Source organism: Vespula vulgaris, chromosome 4, assembly GCF_905475345.1.
Source record: "Vespula vulgaris chromosome 4, iyVesVulg1.1, whole genome shotgun sequence".
NCBI classification, from domain to species: domain Eukaryota; kingdom Metazoa; phylum Arthropoda; class Insecta; order Hymenoptera; family Vespidae; genus Vespula; species Vespula vulgaris.
The window spans coordinates 10,403,631-10,428,206 of NC_066589.1; the positions used below are offsets into that span (position 1 = coordinate 10,403,631).

Consider the following 24,576-nt stretch of genomic DNA (forward strand, 5'->3'; position numbering starts at 1 on the left):
CAATGACCACAAGATACGGGTGGTGTGCATATTGTAATCCTACATGGTGGTGGACATGGTAGACATGGCGGTGGACAAGGTGCACATGGCACGCATGGTGGACAAGGTGGAAAGGGTGCACATGGTGCGCACGGTGAACAAGGTGCACATGGCATACATGGTTGACAAGGTGTACATGGTGGGCAAGGTGAACATGGCGGACAAGGTGCGCATGGCGGGCAAGGCGAGCAAGTAGGTAGACAGCAAGGATTTACTGGACATGTTGGTGAACACGTTGCGGAAAATTTATTGCAGTTCATGTTTCTTGAATTTTCTTTTGTACTTTTTTTTTTGTACTTTTCTTAATTACCCTTTCTCTTTTGCAATTTTATTAACTCATTAAATACCAATTGATGAAATGCATAATTGTTAGTCGCTTAAAAAATATTTTCAAAAAATTACTTAACAAATTTGAAATATGTATATTGAGAGTTTATACAGTTGTTACATATAATATGACAATCGATTGCTATGACAACTACTTCCAAAATAAGAAACTAATGGAGTAATTTAGGATTCTTATAAATTCAATGTTGCACAAAGCAAATTAATTTAGTAAAATGCATATTTAAACAATTTGATAATTTTTACGATAAAAAAAAAAAGAAAAAATTTATAGATAAATTTCAAGTATACATGTTTATGATTTAAATCAAACATGCCTTGCGATGGAAAAAATCCGAATTGTGACAGAAGACGTGAATTATTAGCACAACTAAAATGTTTAGTCAGCTCTATGGATAGAAAGTAAAAAAACATGATAAATTAAAAGAAACTTAATATATTTATAAATTATTCCTTATAGAAAACCATGTGAGTGGGATGAACCACCATGTCCGCCACCTACTTATTGTCCAGTTATGAATTGTTGTGATCCATGTTGCGTAAGTTAAAAGACTATGATTATTTTAAAAAATAGAAAAGTAATACAAATTTTAAATAGGAACCTGTCAAACGGTGTAAAAGCTTCGATCTTCGTGCAAGTATAATGCATCGATGTGAATGTATCAGGAGGAATGGTTTACAAGATAGATGCATGATGTGGGATTGCATGGGCCGACCTGAATGTATGACAAAACTGTATCCAGTGTGTGGACCTGGAACTTGTGCACTTCTGAAGCTAACAGATTTAGGGGATATAAATGTAGCTCTTAAGAAGTTTCACTGTGCAGATCAAGCAAGAGAATCTGCATTAGCGGCATATTGCAGACTTGTTTGCAATAACGCTTATCCAACAAAATGTCCTCCACAGCCATGTTTACCAGCTTGCCCATCACCTGTATGCCCCCCACCATGTATAACTTGCTGCTCACCTTCCCCTTGTTATACACCTTGTTCACCTTGTCCACCATGTTCACCTTGTCCACCTTGTCCACCTTGTGATCCTTGTGGCCCTTGTGTCCCTTGCAGCCCCTGTGGCCCTTGCGGCCCCTGTGGCCCTTGCGGCCCCTGTGGTCCTTGCGGCCCCTGTGGCCCTTGCGGTCCCTGTGGCCCTTGTGATCCTTGTGGTCCATGTGTACCTTACGCTCCTTGCAGTCCTTGCGCCCCTTGTGGTCCTTGCGCCCCTTGTGGTCCTTGCGCCCCTTGTGGTCCTTGTGTCCCTTGTGGTCCTTGCGCCCCTTGTGGTCCTTGTGTCCCTTGCGGTCCTTGCGGTCCTTGCGGTCCTTGCGTTCCTTGCGGACCTTGCGGTCCTTGTGGCCCTTGTGATCCTTGTGGCCCTTGTGATCCGTGTGTTCCATGTGTACCATGTCCACCACCATGTCCTCCGCCGTGTCCACCACCCTGTTTACCTTGCATGCCATGCTGTACACCATGTTAAACACTTATATGTGTAGATATATATTTTATATTATCCCATGTTAATTTTGACATAAAAAATTACGTATTATAAATATCAAATAGATTATATATATACATATACATATATATATATATATATAACATACATTCTTCACATGTATAAATATACGAATATATATATATATATATATACACACACTTTGATTCTTTATAATTATATATACACAATTAACATTAAGGAATCTTAAGAAAAAGCTAAAAAATATATCAATAGCATAGAACGAGTGAATGTCTTGAAACACTTTCATTTAACTTTAGCGGTTAATTATCTTATCTCAAAACGCGCCCTGCAGAGGTCGCAAGGAGCAGCTAATATTCTTAATAGGTAAGAACATCGTCCATAACCTTATTTACGGATCTATCGTTACGATTTAGAGAACGTATCTTAGGATATTCGATGCATTTTTCAATAATAACATTTTAATTAAACATTGTGGTGTAAGTTTTATTATAAATTATATATAGCGCATATCTCATTTATGAATGACGTTTATATACTTAAATGTACAAATTTTACATTTACAGTTAATAGTGTAATTATTATCAATAATAAATCTTACAACGTTATTGTCAATTTTGAGTCGTAACAACAAATAATTAGTAATATTGAAGAAACATGACAGAAAACTTTGAAAGGGATATTCCACCAATGTATACAAATGAAGAACCGAAAACAGCTGGTCAACCACTCTCCGATTTCCTTTTACAACTGGAAGATTATACACCAACGGTATATAAAACTTTGATCATTTCTATTACTCGTATATAATTTTATTTCTTTATTATAATTTATTGTAGGTACCTGATGCTATCAGCGAACATTACTTACATACTGCTGGTTTTAATACTACCGATCCTAGAATGTAAATATAAAAATTTTATTAAACAATAAAGTATAAGTAAATATATCAATACAAAAGAACTAATGACTATTTATAATTAACGTTGAATTACAGAGTACGTTTAGTATCCCTAGCAGCTCAAAAGTTTATTTCCGAAATTGCTAATGATGCCCTTCAACACTGTAAAACACGTGGTGCTAATCAAAATACAAAAACAAAAGGAAAGGATCGTCGTTATATGCTTACTATGGAAGACTTGACACCTGCTGTTGCAGAATATGGCATTATAGTTAAGAAACCACACTATTTTGTTTAAAGAAAATATATTCTTTATCATAAAATTGGTCTTCTACTACATTTTTTGAAATCTAATGTATACTTTTATAAATACACATATAGACATATAATTTTCATTACTGGATATATTATATTAGATTGTATACATTATATCAAAAACAATATGTAATTTTATTTAAATTAAAAAATTAAATATGTCGTACATCAAGGAGATAAATGTATTAATAATTTATATCGCTATATTCTTATCAATATCTTTTTATAATATCTTCAAATCAGTGTATAATACTTGCAAGCCAAGTCGGCGATATGATACGGAATATAAGTATAAATATGTGTATGTATATATACATATCCATATATATATACATATACATATATATATACATATACATATACATATATATATATACAATATTCTACTGCGTTCCTTAACCTAATATAATCATAAAAATAATCATTATTTTCGATGATAGAATGAACGATGACGAAGTATGACATTCTCAATTTTCGTCATTAGTCTACTTATTTATGATAAGAAATAATATTCGACATTCGACGATGACTGAAACCAATAGTTGACAAATATTGTTATTTATTATCATTGTATTCTTTACGAGAATGTTTAGTTAATTCTACGTTTATCTTTTCAAGACGTATACGTAGTGATTTCGTTCGTTATCGTTAATAGTACAGTGTGACGCATGTACTTAGAAATATACAAGATGGATTTGATTTCAGTTAAACAGAATTGACATCTTCTCTCTAAGTTTGTACATTTATTTTTCACTTAAGCAATGTTCTTTTATCGAAACTCTCTTTCGTCCTTTCCTTTGATTACGCATGTTTTATTGAATGTGTTGTATATATATTCAATAGCTAAGGATTTTAAATTCATTCTATTTTCATAGCATTCTTGTAACTTTATTTCTTTAATTTTATATTAATGAATTTAATGTGGATTCTTTCAACATTTATTGTTGACGTATGATTAGTAATCGACATCATCGGAATAAGGAGGATTGATACATAAGATTTTTATTTCATTCATTGATAAATATTTATTGAAAATCGAAACGGTTCAGTTTTACATAATCGTATAAATTGCATCCTAGAACTACGAAATCTTCTATTGTTAACTAGACATCCTTGGAAATTTATGTGCGCGGTAAACGAATATCATAAACTAATTATATTTTAATCTTTACTTTTTATCGCATACACAATCATAATTAAGTGTATAAACTATTCATTTTTTTATGAAATTTAAATATATTACACAGAGCGCATTTAGTATGTTTTAAATTAATCCTCATTATAAAAGTTTTTTTATTTTTATTTATAATCTATACATTAAAAATCGATAAGAAATTCAACAATTACAATATCGTCTTTCCATCGCTCTCTTTGAATTTCATTGCACGGGTGATGTACGCGCATATGCGACAGTCTACCACGAATGTCTTGCAACTGGAATTTCATTACTAGCATAATCTTTATCATTCTGAGTGAAGCTATATCCAATATCAACTGGATTATCAATGTAAATTAAGTTAAGAAGAGAAATACTTAAGAAATATAATACTTACACGATGCAAGCGTGTTACAGGCGTTCGTTGCCTAGATAAAACACGTCCAAAGAGATGCTTAGAGGAACGAATACTGCGTACTAACGCCTTAATAAGAAGGACGAATGTGGGAAAGTCGTGTCAAGGTTGATCTCTCCGATCGTCCCTTGTTTATTTACAAATACTTTTCACTACAATACTTCCCCAATTCTCCGAATTGTATACACGTACGACGTATATATACACACGTGGTAACAACAATTTATCACGCTCGACCGGTTTTTCTTCCGTTGTTTGCCGGAAACAATAGGTAGAGGAACCTTTAAGCTATTATGTATATGCTAATGTTATCTTTCTTTTTCTACGAAGAGCCTCTTGTATGTATTCAAAAGCAGACAAACTTACGTGTGAGCAACGAGACTTTGTTATAACGACGATTTAAACTATGTAATTTTTAAATTAACCTTATCCTTTACTTTTATGCATGAATTATCGTCGAGAAAACATCATTTTTTGACACGGTTTTTTCAAACAAAGCGAAGCGCGTATTCGAAAGTTCGGAAGAATCGTATTCTCACTCGAATATTCATCTTTAAAGCGATCTCGTTCGTCAAAATCGTTAAAAAATTATACCTGTATTTATCGTTGGCGTAAACCAACATAAAACAACGAGTAATGGACTGTCAACAAAAACGGAGCTTTGAACGAATCGGATGGTTACTATCTCTCTCTCTTTCTAAAAGCAGAATCTTCAAAATTAATACTTTCCGCATACTAACATCGAAAATAATATACATTTATATGAAAAATAATCGTACGCGGGCGCACGAACATTTTCCTTACAAATATATTTTCACGTTTACGAGCTTTATTTCTACAGATATCAAATCGAAATTTGATTTGATGCAGCAAGATATCCGTTTAGATAGTTTTTAATTTCGTATATCATATTTTTAACGTTTCCATATTATTATACAAACAGATCGAAACAACAAACACGTGGGGAAGCCATTGTAAAGATGACGTAACGCGTACGCGGGACGGTCCATAGCTTCCTTCCTGCCGCTTAATCCGCCATTCCGAATTAGTTCGTGGCACGCGTCGCAACCGAGCTTCGTCCTCTCGTTAATTGCAGTTAATTAGAATATTTTATCCAACGTACGCTCTAATTTTGTATATCGATCGAACGTCGAAAACGCTATTTCCACGGGTGAATTTATTAACATCGATCACGCTCAACTACGAAATATATTCTGCTGCGTTCCTTAACCTAACAACCATACAAGCCATCGTTATTTTCGATTATACAATGGAAGAACTACGACGTTCGCATTTTCGTCATCAATTTTACTTATTTACAATGAGAAATGATGTTGGACACACGACAACGACGACTGGTAAGCATTAGTTGAAAAACATTGTTATTTATTATCGTTGCAATCTTTACGTGAACGTTTAGTTATACAGGCGTCAAATCGAAATGATTAATTCTCACAGTTCGGTATAGCAAGATATCCGTTTAGATAGTTTTTAACTTCGTATATCATATTTTTAACGTTCCGATATTTTCATACAAATAGATCGAAACTTTACAAGCACGTGGGGAAGCCATTGGAAAGATGACGTAATATGTACGTACGACGGTCCACATCGTTCTTGCTGCCGCTTACTCCGCCATTCTGAATTATTTCGTGGCGTTTGTCGCAAGCCAGCTTCGTCCTCTCGTTGACTGCAGGTAATTAGAATATTTTATTTAACGTGCGTCATTATTTTATATAGCGATTGAATGCAGAAAACACGATTTGAGCGGATAAAATTTGTTAACACCGATCGCGCTCAACTGCGAATTGTAAATTATCGTCCTACCTTCCTTAACCTAACATAAACGTGTAAACAATCGTTCTTTGCGGTTATACAATAGAAGAGCTACGACTTTCGGATTTTCGTCATCAATTTTACTTATTTACAATAATAAATGGTGTTCGACATATAACGACGACTGGTAAGCGTTAGTTGAAAAAGATTATTATTTCTCGTCGCAATAGTCGCTACATGAACGTTTAGTTATACAGGCGTCAAATTGAAACGAATAATTTTTACAGTTTGGTGTAACAAGATATCCGTTTAGATAGTTTTTAACTTCGTATATCATATTTTTAACGTTTCGATATTCTCATACAAATAGATCGAAACAACGAACACGCGGGGAAGCCATTGGAAAGATGACGTAACGCGTACGCGCGACGGTCCATAGCTTCCTTCCTGCCGCCTAATCCGCCATTCCAAATCGTTTCGTGGTACGCGTCGCAACAGAGCTTCGTCCGTTCGTTAATTGCAGTTAATTAGAATAGTTTATTCAACGTGTACCATTATTTTACATACCGATCGAACGTCGAAAAAGCGATATCCGCGGGTAAATTTATTAACATCGATCACGCTCGACTACGAAATATAACTTATTCTACCGCGTTCCTTAACCTAACAACCGTACAAGCCATCGTTACTTTTGATTATAGAATGGGAGAGGTACGACGTCTGGATTTTCGTCTTCAATTTTACTTATTTACAATGAGAAATGGTGTTGGACACACGACGACGAGTGGTAAGCATTAGTCGAAAAAGGTTCTTATTTATTATCGCTGTAATCCTTACTCGAACATTTTATCAAATCGTAACGATTAATTTTCATAATTTTATGTAGCAAGATATCCGTTTCGATAGTTTTTAACTTCGTATATCATATTTTTAAGGTTTTGATATTTCTATACAAATAGATCGAAACAACAAGCACGTGGGGAAGCCATTGCAAAGCTGACGTAACGCGCATGCTCGACGATACAGCTTCCTTGTTGCCGCTTAATCCGCCATTCTGAATCAGTTCGTGGCACGTGTCCCAACCAAGCTTCGTCCTCTCGTTAATTGCAGGTAATTAAAATATTTTATTTAACGTGCACTATTATTTTATATACCGATCGAATGCCGAAAACGCGATTTTTCCGATAAAATTTGTTAACATCGGTCGCGCCCAACTGCGAATCGTAAATTGTACCGCGTTCCTTAACCTAACATAACCATATAAGCAATCGTTATTTACGATCGTACAACGGAAGAGCTACGACGTTCGCATTTTCCTCATCAATTTTACTTATTTACAATAATAAATGGTGTACGACACACAACGACGACTGGTAAGCGTTAGTTGAAAAAGATTATTTTTTATCGTCGCAATAGTCTCTACATGAACGTTTAGTTATACAGGCGTCAAATTGAAACGAATAATTTTTACAGTTTGGTGTAACAAGATATCCGTTTAGATAGTTTTTAATTTCGTATATCATATTTTTAACGTTTCGATATTCTCATACAAATAGATCGAAACAACAAACACGCGGGGAAGCCATTGGAATGATGACGTAACGCGTACGCGCGACGGTCCATAGCTTCCTTCCTGCCGCTTAATCCGCCATTCTAAATTGTCTCGTGCCAAGCGTTGCACTCGAGCTTCGTCCTCTCGTTAATTAGAATTATTAGTTAATTAGAATATTTTATCTAACGTTCACTCAGATTTTATATAGCGACGAATACCAAAAATGCGATTTCCGCGAGTGAATTTATTAATAACGATCACGCTCAATTGCGAAATATAACTTATTCTACTGCGTTCCTTAACCTAACATAATCATCTAAGCCATCGTTCTTTCGATTATAGGATGGAAGAGGTACGATGTTCGGATTATCAATTTTACTTACGTACGATAAGAAGTGATATTCGATACAGGACGACGAGTGGTGCGCAGTAGTTAAAAAATATTGCTATTGTCACTGTAATCTTTTTGGGAACGTTTAGTTAATTCTATATTTACCTTTTCAGGGCGTAGATTCTGTAAATTTGTTCGTCAGCGTTAACAACACAGTGTGGCCCATGTCCCTAGAAAGAAGCAAGATTGATTTGGCTAGAGTTCAACAGAGTAGACGTCTTCCGTTTAAGTTTATACATTCATTCTTCGATTAAGCAGTGTTCTTTCAGCGAAACTTCTTTTAGTAATTTGCCGTCAGAGTATATTTTTTGTTCGATTGTACATTTTTTGGGAAGTGCGTTTTATATACGTGGAATAGTTGATAATTCGGAATTCATTCAAATTGATTAACGTTGATGTAACATTATTTCTTTAATTTTACATTAGTGGATTTTATATGGATTCTTTCAACCTTCATCGTCGTCATGTGATTAATAATCGACATCATCAGGATAGGGAGGAGTTGTGCACGGTCGTCACCGCGCAGTTGAATCTTTCTAGACGCAACCCACTTTTTATCGAGCACTTGTTTATGGTCGAGATTTGTCTCGTACCATTTTCTGTGCATTTACGCTGGTTGCTCTGCCTTCGTCCAGCATTATAAAATAACCGAGGACATTCTACTCTCCTCCTTATTTTTTAGACCTGCTTCAGATGTCGTTAATTGATCTCACGTCGAGGACGATCGATGGGAAAATCTATGTACGCGAACGCGCTTAATCTACATTATTTTAACGAGTCGACGTCCGTCTTGGAATATCACTGCGAAATAAAAATTGTAGACTTTTCGTTGATAGTACATGACAGAACGAATACTGCTTAAATCACGGAGTGGATGTATCATTCGACGGATCGTTTCCTGATTGCTGTAATGCGGTTGACAGTTCTTTAGCCGTAAGATATTTTTGAATTATTCATGCTTTTACTGCAGCTGTATTTCGTTTTGTATTCTACAGTTTATTTTATTGTGGGTTTCTCAGAAAACCGATCTTCTTGATTTCATTCTTTTTTTCTTCTTTTTTTCGACCATTAATAGTGCAGATCTGCGTTCTACTTAGATATGATCTTAGAAGAAATTCTACAAGATATTATATAGAAATGATCTAGGAGAAATATGTAATTGCATGCAGGCTTATGTACATTTTCCTTAAAAATATAGTTTTCACGCTTAGGAGCTTTATTTTGAGAGATATTAAATTGAAAAATTTATATCATATTTTTAATATTCCGATATTTTCGTACAAATGGATCGAAATGTTACAAGCACGTGGGGAAGCCATTGCAAAGGTGACGTAATGCGCAAGCGCGGCGGTCCACAGCCCCCTTACTGCCTCAGAATCCTCGTTGATTGCAGGTAATTAGAATATTTTATTTAACGTACACTCCTATGTTATATACCGCTAGAATATCGAAAACAATTTTCGCTGGTAAATTTATTAACATCGATCACGCTCAATTACGAAATATAACATATTTTACTACGTTCCTTAACGTAACATAACCATCTAAGTCATCGTTACTTTCAATTATAGAATGGAAGAGGTAGGACGTCCAGATTTTCGTCATCAATTTTACTTATTTACAATAATAAATGGTGTTCGACACACAACAACGACTGGTAAGCGTTAGTTGAAAAAAATAGTTATTTATTGTCACTATAATATTTTCGAGAACGTTTACTTAATTCTATATCTACTTTTTCAGGATGTAGACGTGATTTCTTTCGTTATTGTTGACATTACATCGTGGCTAGTTTTCTTAAAAATAAGCAAGATGAATTTAGTTACATTCGAACAGAATTGACATCTTGACAGTACGAACGCTACTTAAATCGTGGAAGGAAGCGTTCCTTGATCTAACAACCAGCTAAGGAATCATTATTTTCGATGATAGAAAGAAAGAAGTATAAAGTTCAAAATTTTCGTCATCAGTTTTACTTATCTATGATAAGCAATGGTATTGGACACAGGACGACAACTGATAAGCAATAGTTGACATATATTATTATTTATTTTCACGTTACCCTTTACGATAACGTTTAGCTAATTCTACATTTATTTTTTCAGGGTATAGGCATTGCGATTTCGTCCGTTATTGTTAACAATGCATCGTGGCCCGTGTTCCTTGAAATAAGCATGGTGAATTTAGTTACAGTCGAACAGAATTGACATCTGTTTACACATTCATTCTTCGATTAAACAGTGTTCTGTTAACGATACTTTTACATCGGAGTATATTTTTCTTCCGATTACATTTTTCATTTAATATACATCGAGTAGCTGATAATTCAAAGTTTATTCAAGTTGGATAACGTTATCGTAACTTCATTCCTTTAATCGATGAAAAAATCTATGTAAGCGAACGCGTCTTAAATAACACTATTTCAACGAATCATATGGTCTCTCTTGAAATATCGCTGCGAAATAGAAACGATAGGCTTTTCGTCGATAGTATACGACAGAACGAACACTGCTTAAATCGAAATATATGTGTTAATTGGGTCGTGGATTCCCGGATAGCAGTTCCTAAGTATCACGCTCGTTAGAGCAAGATGGTTCTTTATTCTCTTGTCTGATGAGGAATACTTAACATTTTGATATTTTTATTATAACACTATTTTTATTAACTTTGTTAATTTTTTTTTTTTTTCTTTTAGGAAGCCTATGTTGTAATTTCGTTCTACTGTTTGGATACGGATAAAAGAACAATTCAACGCTCTAGTTGGAAATGGTCTTTGTAAAATTGCGACTCACGGTTAGCATTGTTTAATGATATTTTAGTATTTTTTATCGCCATGTACTTTATTATAGGTTTCAATACTGCATTTTTATTATTTTCCTAAAATAGGAAAGCCTCCTTCCTCTAGGATCTATCATGAATATGAAGATGAGAGAGGAAAGAAAAGGAGCCAGGAAGATGCGATGGAAGCAATAACGAAGGATGGAATCTTGAAGAATCTTCCATTGGGTTAAAATCAGCAAGAAAACAACGCTTCCTTCATTTTACCGAACCGAAAGAAGACTCGCCTCTCCTTCGTGCGTATTGCTTCTTTAAATCTGCTTAAGCTCCAACGTTCTACGTAATTCTCGGCGATTTTGCGCACCCCTAAGCGTTTCTGCGTGACACCCTAAGCGATCCTGCGATACCCTGAGCATTTCTGCGATACCCTGAGCGTTTCTGCGACACCCTGAGCGTTTCTGCGACACCCTGAGCGTTTCTGCGACACCCCGAGCGTTTCTGCGACACCCCGAGCGTTTCTGCGACACCCCGAGCGTTTCTGCGACACCCCGAGCGTTTCTGCGACACCCCGAGCGTTTCTGCGACACCCCGAGCGTTTCTGCGACACCCCGAGCGTTTCTGCGACACCCCGAGCGTTTCTGCGACACCCCGAGCGTTTCTGCGACACCCCGAGCGTTTCTGCGACACCCCGAGCGTTTCTGCGACACCCCGAGCGTTTCTGCGACACCCCGAGCGTTTCTGCGACACCCCGAGCGTTTCTGCGACACTACCTTGAGCGTACCTTGGATACCCTAAGCGATCTTGCATGATACCCTGAGCGTTTCTGCGACACCCTCAGCGTACCTGCGCAATCCCTAACGTCGTATTCTGTTCAATTCTCAGCGTTTTGCGTAACCACCAGCATTTCAAACGATTCCCCTGCTTTAGTCTTGCGCATAATTGCGATGTTTTACGAAAAATTACAAGATAGAAACAAATTTGTTAGAATCATTGTTATAATATTGTTGGAGTTTATAGAGCGTTGAAAAAATGAAACTTCAATTGGAAGGTAGTACATCAGTTGATTTTTTCTTTCCGGAATGTTAACATAAAATTGTTTTATACTTCACAAGATATTACGTGCGGTGCAACGTTTAAGCGGTTGTATTATTGTTTAAATCTTATTTTATATCGACCAATCGTATATTATAGATTCTTTAAATAATTGTAAAGTGATAGAAAGCATACATAAACTTGGGTGCGTTAAGAAAACTATTATTTAAGTATAATTTTATATCGAACAAACGTATATTGTAAACCGTTTAAATAATTGTATAGTGATAAGAAGCGTATATAAACAATGGTGCGTTGAGAAAAATATTTAAATATAATTTTAACTCGAGTAAACGTATAGTATAGAATGTTCAAATAATTAGTTAAACTAATAGAAAGTATACATAAATTCTGATGCGTTGAGAGAATTATCGTTTAATTATAATTTTATACCGAACAAACGTATATTGTAAAATTGTTTAAATAATTGTAAAGTGATAGAAAGCATACATAAATTTGATGCGTTAAGAGAATTTTAGACCACCGTTGGGCGTATCGAAAACCGTCGTCCAGTATTTATCCGTAACAACAAACATCTTTTTAGACAATTCTTAGGATATCGCGTGACCCCAGCTTCGCGAATAATTGAAATGCTCATATACTAAAAAAGAAAAAATATTTTTATCATTGTAATAAGAAAGCGTCGAAAAAAAAGGAAGGCAGTATGTAAGCAGATTTCTGTTCTGCGAAACGTTCGATTAAAATTATTTTCTACGTACTACGAGCGGTATAAAGCTTGAGCGGCGGGGTTGTATTCTGTAAATATTAGTTTGATACTACCGAGCGTACATATGTAGCGTACATTGCTTAAATGATTGTAAAACGACAAAAAATAAAAATGATCTAGGTTTAGCGCGGTTCAACGCGGTCCAACGCGTGTACCGGAAATTTTAGGGCATGGTAGAGCGTTTCAACTACCGTGAATCCATTCGTGCGTAATTAAGCGTGTTGCGTAATTCCGAACAGATTGGCGTAACCCTTAGAAATATTGCGTAAACCCCTAACCCTTATTTAGGTAAATTCTCTGGCTCTGCCAGACGCAACGCAGCGATTTCGCCCACTACGTGGTTTGGCGTAAGTATCCATTTGGCAAGGTATGGTTTTTTTACACGTAAGTCCTATCGATTTTTCGCAACGTCCGACGTGGACACCCAGAGTTTTGTCTTTTTCAGGTTATCTGCAACCTCGGAGTTATTTATTTACCTACATACTATCGAGATTACTGAAGCGATGGTATTTTTTTTGCATGATGTTAAGGGCATTGCGTCGTTTTGAACGAATGCGCGTAATCAGTAGTTTTTTTTTTTTTGTATGAAGCCCACCGTATCTATATAATCCTTACAAATTTTGTGTAAACCTTTGCGTGTATTCAGCCGAACTTCTGTGGTCTAACTTCGGTGTAATCCAGACGCGACCCAACGATTTGCAGTAAGTATTTTTCTCACTTAATGCCTTTATGTTCGTTCCGTAATTCTACGCGTGTTGCGTAAATTGCATAGTATCTGCAACCCGCAGCTCATTTTCCTAGGTACCAGCGAAGTTATTTAAACTGCGGCATTTTTTTTTCATAGTTCGGGATATTTTCGTTTTATCCGAAGAATCCGCGTTTTTATATAGCCTAACGTCTCTGTGTAAACCGTGGCGTGTATTTAGCTTCATTTTAGCGTGTCTACTTAACTCTAACGTTTCCACATTATCACTTAGTTATCGACCATATTTTTTTTTTTTTAACGTGATCTCTAATCGTCGCGTAATTCTTCGCGTATATAGTAATTTGGAGGGTATTTAGAGCCCTAGCTTATTTTCCATGATACTGGATGGGTTACTTACCCGACAGAATATTTGCATAGTCCCAGGGGTACTTCCGATGAATCGTTGCAATGTCCAACTTCTTTACAACGCCAAGCGATTTTGCGAAACCTTTGCACGATTTGAAAGCCCTAGTGTAACGTAGCGTAACGTATTTTTACATAACGATCCCGAGATTTGTCGAAAGTACTTTTTTCTTTTTTCATAATGCTTGTCGGAGGTTTTTCTTTTTGACATTCTTAACAGCTGCGTTATTCGTAGAATACTCTAAGCAGCTTATTTTCGTAGATACTAGCTAGGTTATTGAAACGACAGCATTTTTTCTTTTTTCTTTTTTATAATTCGTAGGGCACTCGTTAGATCCGACGAATCTGCGTAAATACTAGGGTTTTACTCGTAGATGACCGTGTACTTTCATGTGTATCTGCAACTATCAGCTTATTAATCGAAGATATTACCGAGGTTATATGATCGACTGCATTTATTTTGCATAATCTGTGGGGCACTCGCGTTATTTCCGAAGAATCTGCGTAAATACTAGGGTTTTCAGGAAATTCAGCGTTTCTGTGTAATCCTTGTAGATTTGGCGTCGGTAATAGGGCGTATTAGGTAGCCTCCGAGAATGCGGCGTAATCCGATTGTTTCCGCGTTACCACCCTGTGATTTCGCGTAAGTACTTGCATTTATACGTAATACTTGTGTAAATTCCTGTCGGTTTTCGATAACTCGTGGATGACCGTGTAGTTCCCGTGTATTTACAACTGTCGGCTTATTAATCGAAGATATTACCGAGGTTATATGATCGACTGCATTTTTTTTGCATAATCTGTGGGGCACTCGCGTTATTTCCGACGAATCTGCGTAAATACTAGGGTTTTCAGGAAATTCAGCGTTTCTGTGCAATCCTTGTAGATTTGGCGTCGGTAATAGGGCGTATTAGGTAGCCTCCGAGAATGCGGCGTAATCCGATTGTTTCCGCGTTACCACCCTGTGATTTCGCGTAAGTACTTGCATTTATACGTAATACTTGTGTAAATTCCTGTCGGTTTTCGATAACTCGTGGATGACCGTGTAGTTCCCGTGTATTTACAACTGTCGACTTATTAATCGAAGATATTACCGAGGTTATATGATCGACTGCATTTTTTTTGCATAATCTGTGGGGCACTCGCGTTATTTCCGAAGAATCTGCGTAAATACTAGGGTTTTCAGGAAATGCAGCGTTTCTGTGTAATCCTTGTAGATTTGGCGTCGGTAATAGGGCGTATTTAGGTAGCCTCCGAGAATGCGGCGTAATCCGATTGTTTCCGCATTACCACCCTGTGATTTCGCGTAAGTACTTGCCTTTGTACGTAATACTTGTGTAAATTCCTGTCGGTTTTCGATAACTCGTAGATGACCGTGTAGTTCCCGTGTATTTACAACTGTCGGCTTATTAATCGAAGATATTACCGAGGTTATATGATCGACTGCATTTTTTTTTTTGCATAATCTGAGGGGCACTCGCGTTATTTCCGACGAATCTGCGTAAATACTAGGGTTTTCAGGAAATGCAGCGTTTCTGTGTAATCCTTGTAGATTTGGCGTCGGTAATAGGGCGTATTTAGGTGGCCTCCGAGAATGCGGCGTAATCTGATTCTTTCCGCATTACCACCCTGTGATTTCGCGTAAGTACTTGCCTTTGTACGTAATACTTGTGTAAATTCCTGTCGGTTTTCGATAACTCGTAGATGACCGTGTAGTTCCCGTGTATTTACAACTGTCGGCTTATTAATCGAAGATATTACCGAGGTTATTTTATCGACTGCATTTTTTTTTTTGCATAATCCGCGGGGCACTCGTTATATCCGACGAATTTGCGTAACTACTAGCATTTTCATAAAGTCCGGCATTTCTGCGTAACCTACAGATTTTACAAAAATCTAAGTACGCAATCTACAGCGTGCGACATAACCCCACTGTCTTCGCTTTACCATCCGGTGATTAGAAGTATTTGTCCGTTTTCTTTTTAGGTAATCCCTCGGTTTTTCAATAATTCCTAACGTACCGACGTAGTTCCTAGGTTTATCAGCAATACCCAGGTTATTTTCTTAGATACTAGCGAGGTTACTTAAACGATATTTTTGTCCTCCGAGCTTTCTCCGTAATCTCATTTTTTTCCGCATAACCATCTCGTGATTTCGCTCAAGTATATTGTTTTTCCGTAATGGATGTCGATTTTTCCTAACTCCTAGATGACCGTGTAATTTCCAGGATATCTGTAACGATCAGCTTATTAATTCTAGATATTAACGAGGTTATTTAGTCGATAGCATTTTTGAATAGTCCCTGAGGCGGTTGCATTATTTACGTAGACTATACGAACTACCAGCATCTTTATAAAGCTCATCGTTTCTGGGTAACCCTTACAGATTTTGGCTTATCCGACTGGCGATTTGAAGTAAGTATTTGTGCTTTATTTTTTATTCTTATGTAATATCTGTCTTCAATAATTACTAATATACCGACGTAATTTCTAGGTTATCCGTAGTACCCATCTTATTTCCCTAGATTCTAGAGAGGTTACTTAAACGACAACATCGTTGCATAATCCCAGGGGCATATTCGTTATTTCTTACGAATCAAGTAACGACCAGCGTCTTCATAAAGTGCAGCATTTCTGTATATCCTCATAGATTTGTCGTCAATCCTAGAACGTATTTAGGTGGCCTCCGAGCGTCAGGCGTAACGTCATAGTGTCCGCATAAGCGAATAAATTTGTTTTTACCTAACGCTTGTCAAAATGCTTGTCAATTTTGCATAATTCCTAGATGTCCGTGTAATTTCCACGGTATCTTCATCCACCAAGTTACTAATCCTAGATATTAACGTAGTTATTTAATAAACAGCAATTAGCATAGTCCGTGGGGCGTTTGCGTTATTATCGAAAAATCGGCGTAACCACCAGCATTTCCATAAAGCTCGTTTCTATGTAACCCTTACAAATTTTGCAAAAATTCTAGTACGTATTATGGTGGTTTACAGTGGTTCGACGTAATTCCACAGTAATCGCATAAAAACCATCCAGTGATATGAAGTAATTATTTTTCTTATGCTCCTCTCTCTTAGGTAATCGATTGGTTTTTCCTGTTTATCTGTAATGCCCAGCTTATTTTTCTAAATATTACGTAGAATCGATAAATGACAACATATTTGCATAATCCCAGGGGCACCGCCATATGGGTGTGAACGTAAGTGTGTACGTACGAATGAGAGCGTAGAGTGCCTCTACCGGCCATTTTCTAAAACAGGTAGCAGGCCTCCGTAATTTCCGTGTAATCACTCTCAGACTGATTTTAGTGTCTAATATTTGTTTCATTTTATTGAATACTATTTGCCTGATTTTATTGTATAATATTTGTCTCATTTTAATATATACTATTTGTATAATTTTATTGCATGATATTTGTGTGATTTTATTATATAATATTAAACAGAGGGGAAAGTATAAGTAGACATCAGAATTTGAATGTTTGTGATCGATCATTTATACGACGCCTTTGAATAATCGTCTAAAAAGAAAACGGTTACATCAAGCTTGTGTCTTTATTGAATAAGAGACACGACTGAGCTTCGATGACATTCCGCCTGCAGTACGTCTGAGTTGCGTTCAGTATTCTATCAGACTTCCTTCTGTTTCATGTTAAATTATGCGGCATAAGCTGTGGAAAGATTGTAAAAGAGACGTATAAGAACTGTATGAGAGTTGTGCAAAAGTTGTGTGAGATGTCCAAAATGTGTGTAAAAGTTGTGTGAGACTTACGTAAAAGGTGCGTACAACTTGTGAAAAAATTCTGTAAAAGTTGTAGAAAAAGTATTATCTGAAGGTTGTGTCTGAGGTTGTGTCTGAGGTTGTGTCTGAAGGTTGTGTTTGAAGGTTGGGTCTGAGGTTGTGTCTGCAGGTTGTGTCTGAAGGTAGTGTCTGAAGGTTGGGTCTGAGGTTGCGTCTGAAGGTTGTGTCCGAAGGTTGCGTCCGAAGGTTGGGTCTGAAGTTGTGTCTGCAGGTTGTGTCTGAAGGTAGTGTCTGAAGGTTGGGTCTGAGGTTGCGTCTGAAGGTTGTGTCCGAAGGTTGCGTCCGAAGGTTGTGTCCGAGGTTGCGTCTGAAGGTTGTGTCTGCAGGTTGTGTCTGCAGGTTGTGTCCGAGGTTGTGTCTGAAGGTTGTGTCTGAAGGTTGTGTCTGAAGGTTGTGACTGAAGGTTGCGTCTGAAGGTTGTGTCCGAGGTTGTGTCTGAAGGTTGTGTTCGAGGTTGCGTCTGAAGGTTGTGTCTGCAGGTTGTGTCTGCAGGTTGTGTCCGAGGTTGTGTCTGAAGGTTGTGTCTGAAGGTTGTGTCTGAAGGTTGTGACTGAAGGTTGTGACTGAAGGTTGCGTCTGAAGGTTGTGTCCGAGGTTGTGTCCGAGGTCGTGTCGGAGGTTGTGACTGAAGGTTTTTTCTACAAAATAGGTTGCGTCTGGGTTGCGTCTGGGTTGCGTCTGGGTTGCGTCTGGGTTGCGTCTGGGTTGCGTCTGGGTTGCGTCTGGGTTGCGTCTGGGTTGCGTCTGGGTTGCGTCTGGGTTGCGTCTGGGTTGCGTCTGGGTTGCGTCTGGGTTGCGTCTGGGTTGCGTCTGGGTTGCGTCTGGGTTGCGTCTGGGTTGCGTCTGGGTTGCGTCTGGGTTGCGTCTGGGTTGCGTCTGGGTTGCGTCTGGGTTGCGTCTGGGTTGCGTCTGGGTTGCGTCTGGGTTGCGTCTGGGTTGCGTCTGGGTTGCGTCTGGGTTGCGTCTGGGTTGCGTCTGGGTTGCGTCTGGGTTGCGTCTGGGTTGCGTCTGGGTTGCGTCTGGGTTGCGTCTGGGTTGCGTCTGGGTTGCGTCTGGGTTGCGTCTGGGTTGCGTCTGGGTTGCGTCTGGGTTGCGTCTGGGTTGCGTCTGGGTTGCGTCTGGGTTGCGTCTGGGTTGCGTCTGGGTTGCGTCTGGGTTGCGTCTGGGTTGCGTCTGGGTTGCGTCTGGGTTGCGTCTGGGTTGCGTCTGGGTTGCGTCTGGGTTGCGTCTGGGTTGCGTCTGGGTTGCGTCTGGGTTGCGTCTGGGTTGCGTCTGGGTTGCGTCTGGGTTGCGTCTGGGTTGCGTCTGGGTTGCGTCTGGGTTGCGTCTGGGTTGCGTCTGGGTTGCGTCTGGGTTGCGTCTGGGTTGCGTCTGGGTTGCGTCTGGGTTGCGTCTGGGTTGCGTCTGGGTTGCGTCTGGGTTGCGTCTGGGTTGCGTCTGGGTTGCGTCTGGGTTGCGTCTGGGTTGCGTCTGGGTTGCGTCTGGGTTGCGTCTGGGTTGCGTCTGGGTTGCGTCTGGGTTGCGTCTGGGTTGCGTCTGGGTTGCGTCTGGGTTGCGTCTGGGTTGCGTCTGGGTTGCGTCTGGGTTGCGTCTGGGTTGCGTCTGGGTTGCGTCTGGGTTGCGTCTGGGTTGCGTCTGGGTTGCGTCTGGGTTGCGTCTGGGTTGCGTCTGGGTTGCGTCTGGGTTGCGTCTGGGTTGCGTCTGGGTTGCGTCTGGGTTGCGTCTGGGTTGCGTCTGGGTTGCGTCTGGGTTGCGTCTGGGTTGCGTCTGGGTTGCGTCTGGGTTGCGTCTGGGTTGCGTCTGGGTTGCGTCTGGGTTGCGTCTGGGTTGCGTCTGGGTTGCGTCTGGGTTGCGTCTGGGTTGCGTCTGGGTTGCGTCTGGGTTGCGTCTGGGTTGCGTCTGGGTTGCGTCTGGGTTGCGTCTGGGTTGCGTCTGGGTTGCGTCTGGGTTGCGTCTGGGTTGCGTCTGGGTTGCGTCTGGGTTGCGTCTGGGTTGCGTCTGGGTTGCGTCTGGGTTGCGTCTGGGTTGCGTCTGGGTTGCGTCTGGGTTGCGTCTGGGTTGCGTCTGGGTTGCGTCTGGGTTGCGTCTGGGTTGCGTCTGGGTTGCGTCTGGGTTGCGTCTGGGTTGCGTCTGGGTTGCGTCTGGGTTGCGTCTGGGTTGCGTCTGGGTTGCGTCTGGGTTGCGTCTGGGTTGCGTCTGGGTTGCGTCTGGGTTGCGTCTGGGTTGCGTCTGGGTTGCGTCTGGGTTGCGTCTGGGTTGCGTCTGGGTTGCGTCTGGGTTGCGTCTGGGTTGCGTCTGGGTTGCGTCTGGGTTGCGTCTGGGTTGCGTCTGGGTTGCGTCTGGGTTGCGTCTGGGTTGCGTCTGGGTTGCGTCTGGGTTGCGTCTGGGTTGCGTCTGGGTTGCGTCTGGGTTGCGTCTGGGTTGCGTCTGGGTTGCGTCTGGGTTGCGTCTGGGTTGCGTCTGGGTTGCGTCTGGGTTGCGTCTGGGTTGCGTCTGGGTTGCGTCTGGGTTGCGTCTGGGTTGCGTCTGGGTTGCGTCTGGGTTGCGTCTGGGTTGCGTCTGGGTTGCGTCTGGGTTGCGTCTGGGTTGCGTCTGGGTTGCGTCTGGGTTGCGTCTGGGTTGCGTCTGGGTTGCGTCTGGGTTGCGTCTGGGTTGCGTCTGGGTTGCGTCTGGGTTGCGTCTGGGTTGCGTCTGGGTTGCGTCTGGGTTGCGTCTGGGTTGCGTCTGGGTTGCGTCTGGGTTGCGTCTGGGTTGCGTCTGGGTTGCGTCTGGGTTGCGTCTGGGTTGCGTCTGGGTTGCGTCTGGGTTGCGTCTGGGTTGCGTCTGGGTTGCGTCTGGGTTGCGTCTGGGTTGCGTCTGGGTTGCGTCTGGGTTGCGTCTGGGTTGCGTCTGGGTTGCGTCTGGGTTGCGTCTGGGTTGCGTCTGGGTTGCGTCTGGGTTGCGTCTGGGTTGCGTCTGGGTTGCGTCTGGGTTGCGTCTGGGTTGCGTCTGGGTTGCGTCTGGGTTGCGTCTGGGTTGCGTCTGGGTTGCGTCTGGGTTGCGTCTGGGTTGCGTCTGGGTTGCGTCTGGGTTGCGTCTGGGTTGCGTCTGGGTTGCGTCTGGGTTGCGTCTGGGTTGCGTCTGGGTTGCGTCTGGGTTGCGTCTGGGTTGCGTCTGGGTTGCGTCTGGGTTGCGTCTGGGTTGCGTCTGGGTTGCGTCTGGGTTGCGTCTGGGTTGCGTCTGGGTTGCGTCTGGGTTGCGTCTGGGTTGCGTCTGGGTTGCGTCTGGGTTGCGTCTGGGTTGCGTCTGGGTTGCGTCTGGGTTGCGTCTGGGTTGCGTCTGGGTTGCGTCTGGGTTGCGTCTGGGTTGCGTCTGGGTTGCGTCTGGGTTGCGTCTGGGTTGCGTCTGGGTTGCGTCTGGGTTGCGTCTGGGTTGCGTCTGGGTTGCGTCTGGGTTGCGTCTGGGTTGCGTCTGGGTTGCGTCTGGGTTGCGTCTGGGTTGCGTCTGGGTTGCGTCTGGGTTGCGTCTGGGTTGCGTCTGGGTTGCGTCTGGGTTGCGTCTGGGTTGCGTCTGGGTTGCGTCTGGGTTGCGTCTGGGTTGCGTCTGGGTTGCGTCTGGGTTGCGTCTGGGTTGCGTCTGGGTTGCGTCTGGGTTGCGTCTGGGTTGCGTCTGGGTTGCGTCTGGGTTGCGTCTGGGTTGCGTCTGGGTTGCGTCTGGGTTGCGTCTGGGTTGCGTCTGGGTTGCGTCTGGGTTGCGTCTGGGTTGCGTCTGGGTTGCGTCTGGGTTGCGTCTGGGTTGCGTCTGGGTTGCGTCTGGGTTGCGTCTGGGTTGCGTCTGGGTTGCGTCTGGGTTGCGTCTGGGTTGCGTCTGGGTTGCGTCTGGGTTGCGTCTGGGTTGCGTCTGGGTTGCGTCTGGGTTGCGTCTGGGTTGCGTCTGGGTTGCGTCTGGGTTGCGTCTGGGTTGCGTCTGGGTTGCGTCTGGGTTGCGTCTGGGTTGCGTCTGGGTTGCGTCTGGGTTGCGTCTGGGTTGCGTCTGGGTTGCGTCTGGGTTGCGTCTGGGTTGCGTCTGGGTTGCGTCTGGGTTGCGTCTGGGTTGCGTCTGGGTTGCGTCTGGGTTGCGTCTGGGTTGCGTCTGGGTTGCGTCTGGGTTGCGTCTGGGTTGCGTCTGGGTTGCGTCTGGGTTGCGTCTGGGTTGCGTCTGGGTTGCGTCTGGGTTGCGTCTGGGTTGCGTCTGGGTTGCGTCTGGGTTGCGTCTGGGTTGCGTCTGGGTTGCGTCTGGGTTGCGTCTGGGTTGCGTCTGGGTTGCGTCTGGGTTGCGTCTGGGTTGCGTCTGGGTTGCGTCTGGGTTGCGTCTGGGTTGCGTCTGGGTTGCGTCTGGGTTGCGTCTGGGTTGCGTCTGGGTTGCGTCTGGGTTGCGTCTGGGTTGCGTCTGGGTTGCGTCTGGGTTGCGTCTGGGTTGCGTCTGGGTTGCGTCTGGGTTGCGTCTGGGTTGCGTCTGGGTTGCGTCTGGGTTGCGTCTGGGTTGCGTCTGGGTTGCGTCTGGGTTGCGTCTGGGTTGCGTCTGGGTTGCGTCTGGGTTGCGTCTGGGTTGCGTCTGGGTTGCGTCTGGGTTGCGTCTGGGTTGCGTCTGGGTTGCGTCTGGGTTGCGTCTGGGTTGCGTCTGGGTTGCGTCTGGGTTGCGTCTGGGTTGCGTCTGGGTTGCGTCTGGGTTGCGTCTGGGTTGCGTCTGGGTTGCGTCTGGGTTGCGTCTGGGTTGCGTCTGGGTTGCGTCTGGGTTGCGTCTGGGTTGCGTCTGGGTTGCGTCTGGGTTGCGTCTGGGTTGCGTCTGGGTTGCGTCTGGGTTGCGTCTGGGTTGCGTCTGGGTTGCGTCTGGGTTGCGTCTGGGTTGCGTCTGGGTTGCGTCTGGGTTGCGTCTGGGTTGCGTCTGGGTTGCGTCTGGGTTGCGTCTGGGTTGCGTCTGGGTTGCGTCTGGGTTGCGTCTGGGTTGCGTCTGGGTTGCGTCTGGGTTGCGTCTGGGTTGCGTCTGGGTTGCGTCTGGGTTGCGTCTGGGTTGCGTCTGGGTTGCGTCTGGGTTGCGTCTGGGTTGCGTCTGGGTTGCGTCTGGGTTGCGTCTGGGTTGCGTCTGGGTTGCGTCTGGGTTGCGTCTGGGTTGCGTCTGGGTTGCGTCTGGGTTGCGTCTGGGTTGCGTCTGGGTTGCGTCTGGGTTGCGTCTGGGTTGCGTCTGGGTTGCGTCTGGGTTGCGTCTGGGTTGCGTCTGGGTTGCGTCTGGGTTGCGTCTGGGTTGCGTCTGGGTTGCGTCTGGGTTGCGTCTGGGTTGCGTCTGGGTTGCGTCTGGGTTGCGTCTGGGTTGCGTCTGGGTTGCGTCTGGGTTGCGTCTGGGTTGCGTCTGGGTTGCGTCTGGGTTGCGTCTGGGTTGCGTCTGGGTTGCGTCTGGGTTGCGTCTGGGTTGCGTCTGGGTTGCGTCTGGGTTGCGTCTGGGTTGCGTCTGGGTTGCGTCTGGGTTGCGTCTGGGTTGCGTCTGGGTTGCGTCTGGGTTGCGTCTGGGTTGCGTCTGGGTTGCGTCTGGGTTGCGTCTGGGTTGCGTCTGGGTTGCGTCTGGGTTGCGTCTGGGTTGCGTCTGGGTTGCGTCTGGGTTGCGTCTGGGTTGCGTCTGGGTTGCGTCTGGGTTGCGTCTGGGTTGCGTCTGGGTTGCGTCTGGGTTGCGTCTGGGTTGCGTCTGGGTTGCGTCTGGGTTGCGTCTGGGTTGCGTCTGGGTTGCGTCTGGGTTGCGTCTGGGTTGCGTCTGGGTTGCGTCTGGGTTGCGTCTGGGTTGCGTCTGGGTTGCGTCTGGGTTGCGTCTGGGTTGCGTCTGGGTTGCGTCTGGGTTGCGTCTGGGTTGCGTCTGGGTTGCGTCTGGGTTGCGTCTGGGTTGCGTCTGGGTTGCGTCTGGGTTGCGTCTGGGTTGCGTCTGGGTTGCGTCTGGGTTGCGTCTGGGTTGCGTCTGGGTTGCGTCTGGGTTGCGTCTGGGTTGCGTCTGGGTTGCGTCTGGGTTGCGTCTGGGTTGCGTCTGGGTTGCGTCTGGGTTGCGTCTGGGTTGCGTCTGGGTTGCGTCTGGGTTGCGTCTGGGTTGCGTCTGGGTTGCGTCTGGGTTGCGTCTGGGTTGCGTCTGGGTTGCGTCTGGGTTGCGTCTGGGTTGCGTCTGGGTTGCGTCTGGGTTGCGTCTGGGTTGCGTCTGGGTTGCGTCTGGGTTGCGTCTGGGTTGCGTCTGGGTTGCGTCTGGGTTGCGTCTGGGTTGCGTCTGGGTTGCGTCTGGGTTGCGTCTGGGTTGCGTCTGGGTTGCGTCTGGGTTGCGTCTGGGTTGCGTCTGGGTTGCGTCTGGGTTGCGTCTGGGTTGCGTCTGGGTTGCGTCTGGGTTGCGTCTGGGTTGCGTCTGGGTTGCGTCTGGGTTGCGTCTGGGTTGCGTCTGGGTTGCGTCTGGGTTGCGTCTGGGTTGCGTCTGGGTTGCGTCTGGGTTGCGTCTGGGTTGCGTCTGGGTTGCGTCTGGGTTGCGTCTGGGTTGCGTCTGGGTTGCGTCTGGGTTGCGTCTGGGTTGCGTCTGGGTTGCGTCTGGGTTGCGTCTGGGTTGCGTCTGGGTTGCGTCTGGGTTGCGTCTGGGTTGCGTTTGGGTTGCGTCTGGGTTGCGTCTGGGTTGCGTCTGGGTTGCGTCTTGGGTTGCGTCTGGGGTTGCGTCTGGGTTGCGTCTGG

At 43.5% G+C, this 24,576-nt stretch overlaps 2 protein-coding genes and 2 long non-coding RNA genes across 21 annotated transcripts; 3 read left to right on the forward strand and 1 right to left on the reverse strand.

The window, feature by feature from the left end:
• The first annotated feature begins 43 nt into the window (after positions 1-43).
• Positions 44-1,921, forward strand: LOC127063542 (DBF4-type zinc finger-containing protein 2 homolog). 3 transcript variants are annotated; one of them, XM_050993487.1, is made up of 3 exons: positions 44-231; positions 845-923; positions 983-1,921. In XM_050993487.1, the coding sequence occupies exons 1-3, from the start codon at positions 44-46 to the stop codon at positions 1,856-1,858; spliced, it is 1,143 nt and encodes a 380-aa protein (XP_050849444.1). In that variant the 3' UTR covers positions 1,859-1,921. The 3 variants fall into 3 exon arrangements, with proteins under 3 accessions (XP_050849444.1, XP_050849447.1, XP_050849445.1); XM_050993488.1 differs by lacking the exon at positions 44-231 and adding an exon at positions 696-786; XM_050993490.1 differs by lacking the exon at positions 845-923 and having other exon boundaries at positions 44-205.
• A 268-nt stretch (positions 1,922-2,189) lies between these two features.
• LOC127063559 (transcription initiation factor TFIID subunit 10-like) lies at positions 2,190-3,255 on the forward strand. Its single transcript, XM_050993512.1, has 4 exons — positions 2,190-2,337; positions 2,425-2,629; positions 2,698-2,762; positions 2,856-3,255. Exons 2-4 carry the CDS (start codon positions 2,516-2,518, stop codon positions 3,055-3,057), a joined length of 381 nt encoding a protein of 126 aa, XP_050849469.1. The 5' UTR covers positions 2,190-2,337; positions 2,425-2,515; the 3' UTR covers positions 3,058-3,255.
• Positions 3,256-4,079: 824 nt separating this feature from the next.
• LOC127063565 (uncharacterized) lies at positions 4,080-5,559 on the reverse strand. Of its 2 annotated transcripts, XR_007781414.1 has the most exons (3): positions 5,012-5,559; positions 4,628-4,933; positions 4,080-4,508 (listed from the first exon to the last, which is right to left on the reverse strand). It is a non-coding gene; the product is annotated as an uncharacterized LOC127063565 (long non-coding RNA). The 2 variants fall into 2 exon arrangements; XR_007781413.1 differs by having other exon boundaries at positions 4,628-5,559.
• A 138-nt stretch (positions 5,560-5,697) lies between these two features.
• On the forward strand, positions 5,698-16,814 carry LOC127063564 (uncharacterized). Of its 15 annotated transcripts, none has more exons than XR_007781400.1 (11): positions 5,698-6,003; positions 6,187-6,341; positions 7,123-7,208; positions 7,381-7,531; positions 8,478-9,297; positions 9,668-9,757; positions 9,936-10,021; positions 10,108-11,157; positions 11,251-14,836; positions 15,168-16,483; positions 16,563-16,814. It is a non-coding gene; the product is annotated as an uncharacterized LOC127063564 (long non-coding RNA). The 15 variants fall into 15 exon arrangements; XR_007781399.1 differs by adding an exon at positions 8,316-8,395 and having other exon boundaries at positions 5,702-6,003; positions 15,168-16,814; XR_007781404.1 differs by having other exon boundaries at positions 5,702-6,003; positions 10,108-10,393; positions 10,470-11,157; positions 15,168-16,814.
• Positions 16,815-24,576: the final 7,762 nt, after the last annotated feature.

Excerpts from the sequence above, each read along its gene's own strand:
- LOC127063559 (XM_050993512.1), top strand. The coding sequence starts at position 2,516 with ATGACAGAAAACTTTGAAAGGGATATTCCACCAATGTATACAAATGAA. Across the intron at positions 2,630-2,697 it reads TGGAAGATTATACACCAACG|GTACCTGATGCTATCAGCGA; the intron begins GTATATAAAACT and ends AATTTATTGTAG. Across the intron at positions 2,763-2,855 it reads AATACTACCGATCCTAGAAT|AGTACGTTTAGTATCCCTAG; the intron begins GTAAATATAAAA and ends GTTGAATTACAG.
- LOC127063542 (XM_050993487.1), top strand. The coding sequence starts at position 44 with ATGGTGGTGGACATGGTAGACATGGCGGTGGACAAGGTGCACATGGCA. Across the intron at positions 232-844 it reads ATGGCGGGCAAGGCGAGCAA|AAAACCATGTGAGTGGGATG; the intron begins GTAGGTAGACAG and ends TATTCCTTATAG. Across the intron at positions 924-982 it reads ATTGTTGTGATCCATGTTGC|GAACCTGTCAAACGGTGTAA; the intron begins GTAAGTTAAAAG and ends AATTTTAAATAG.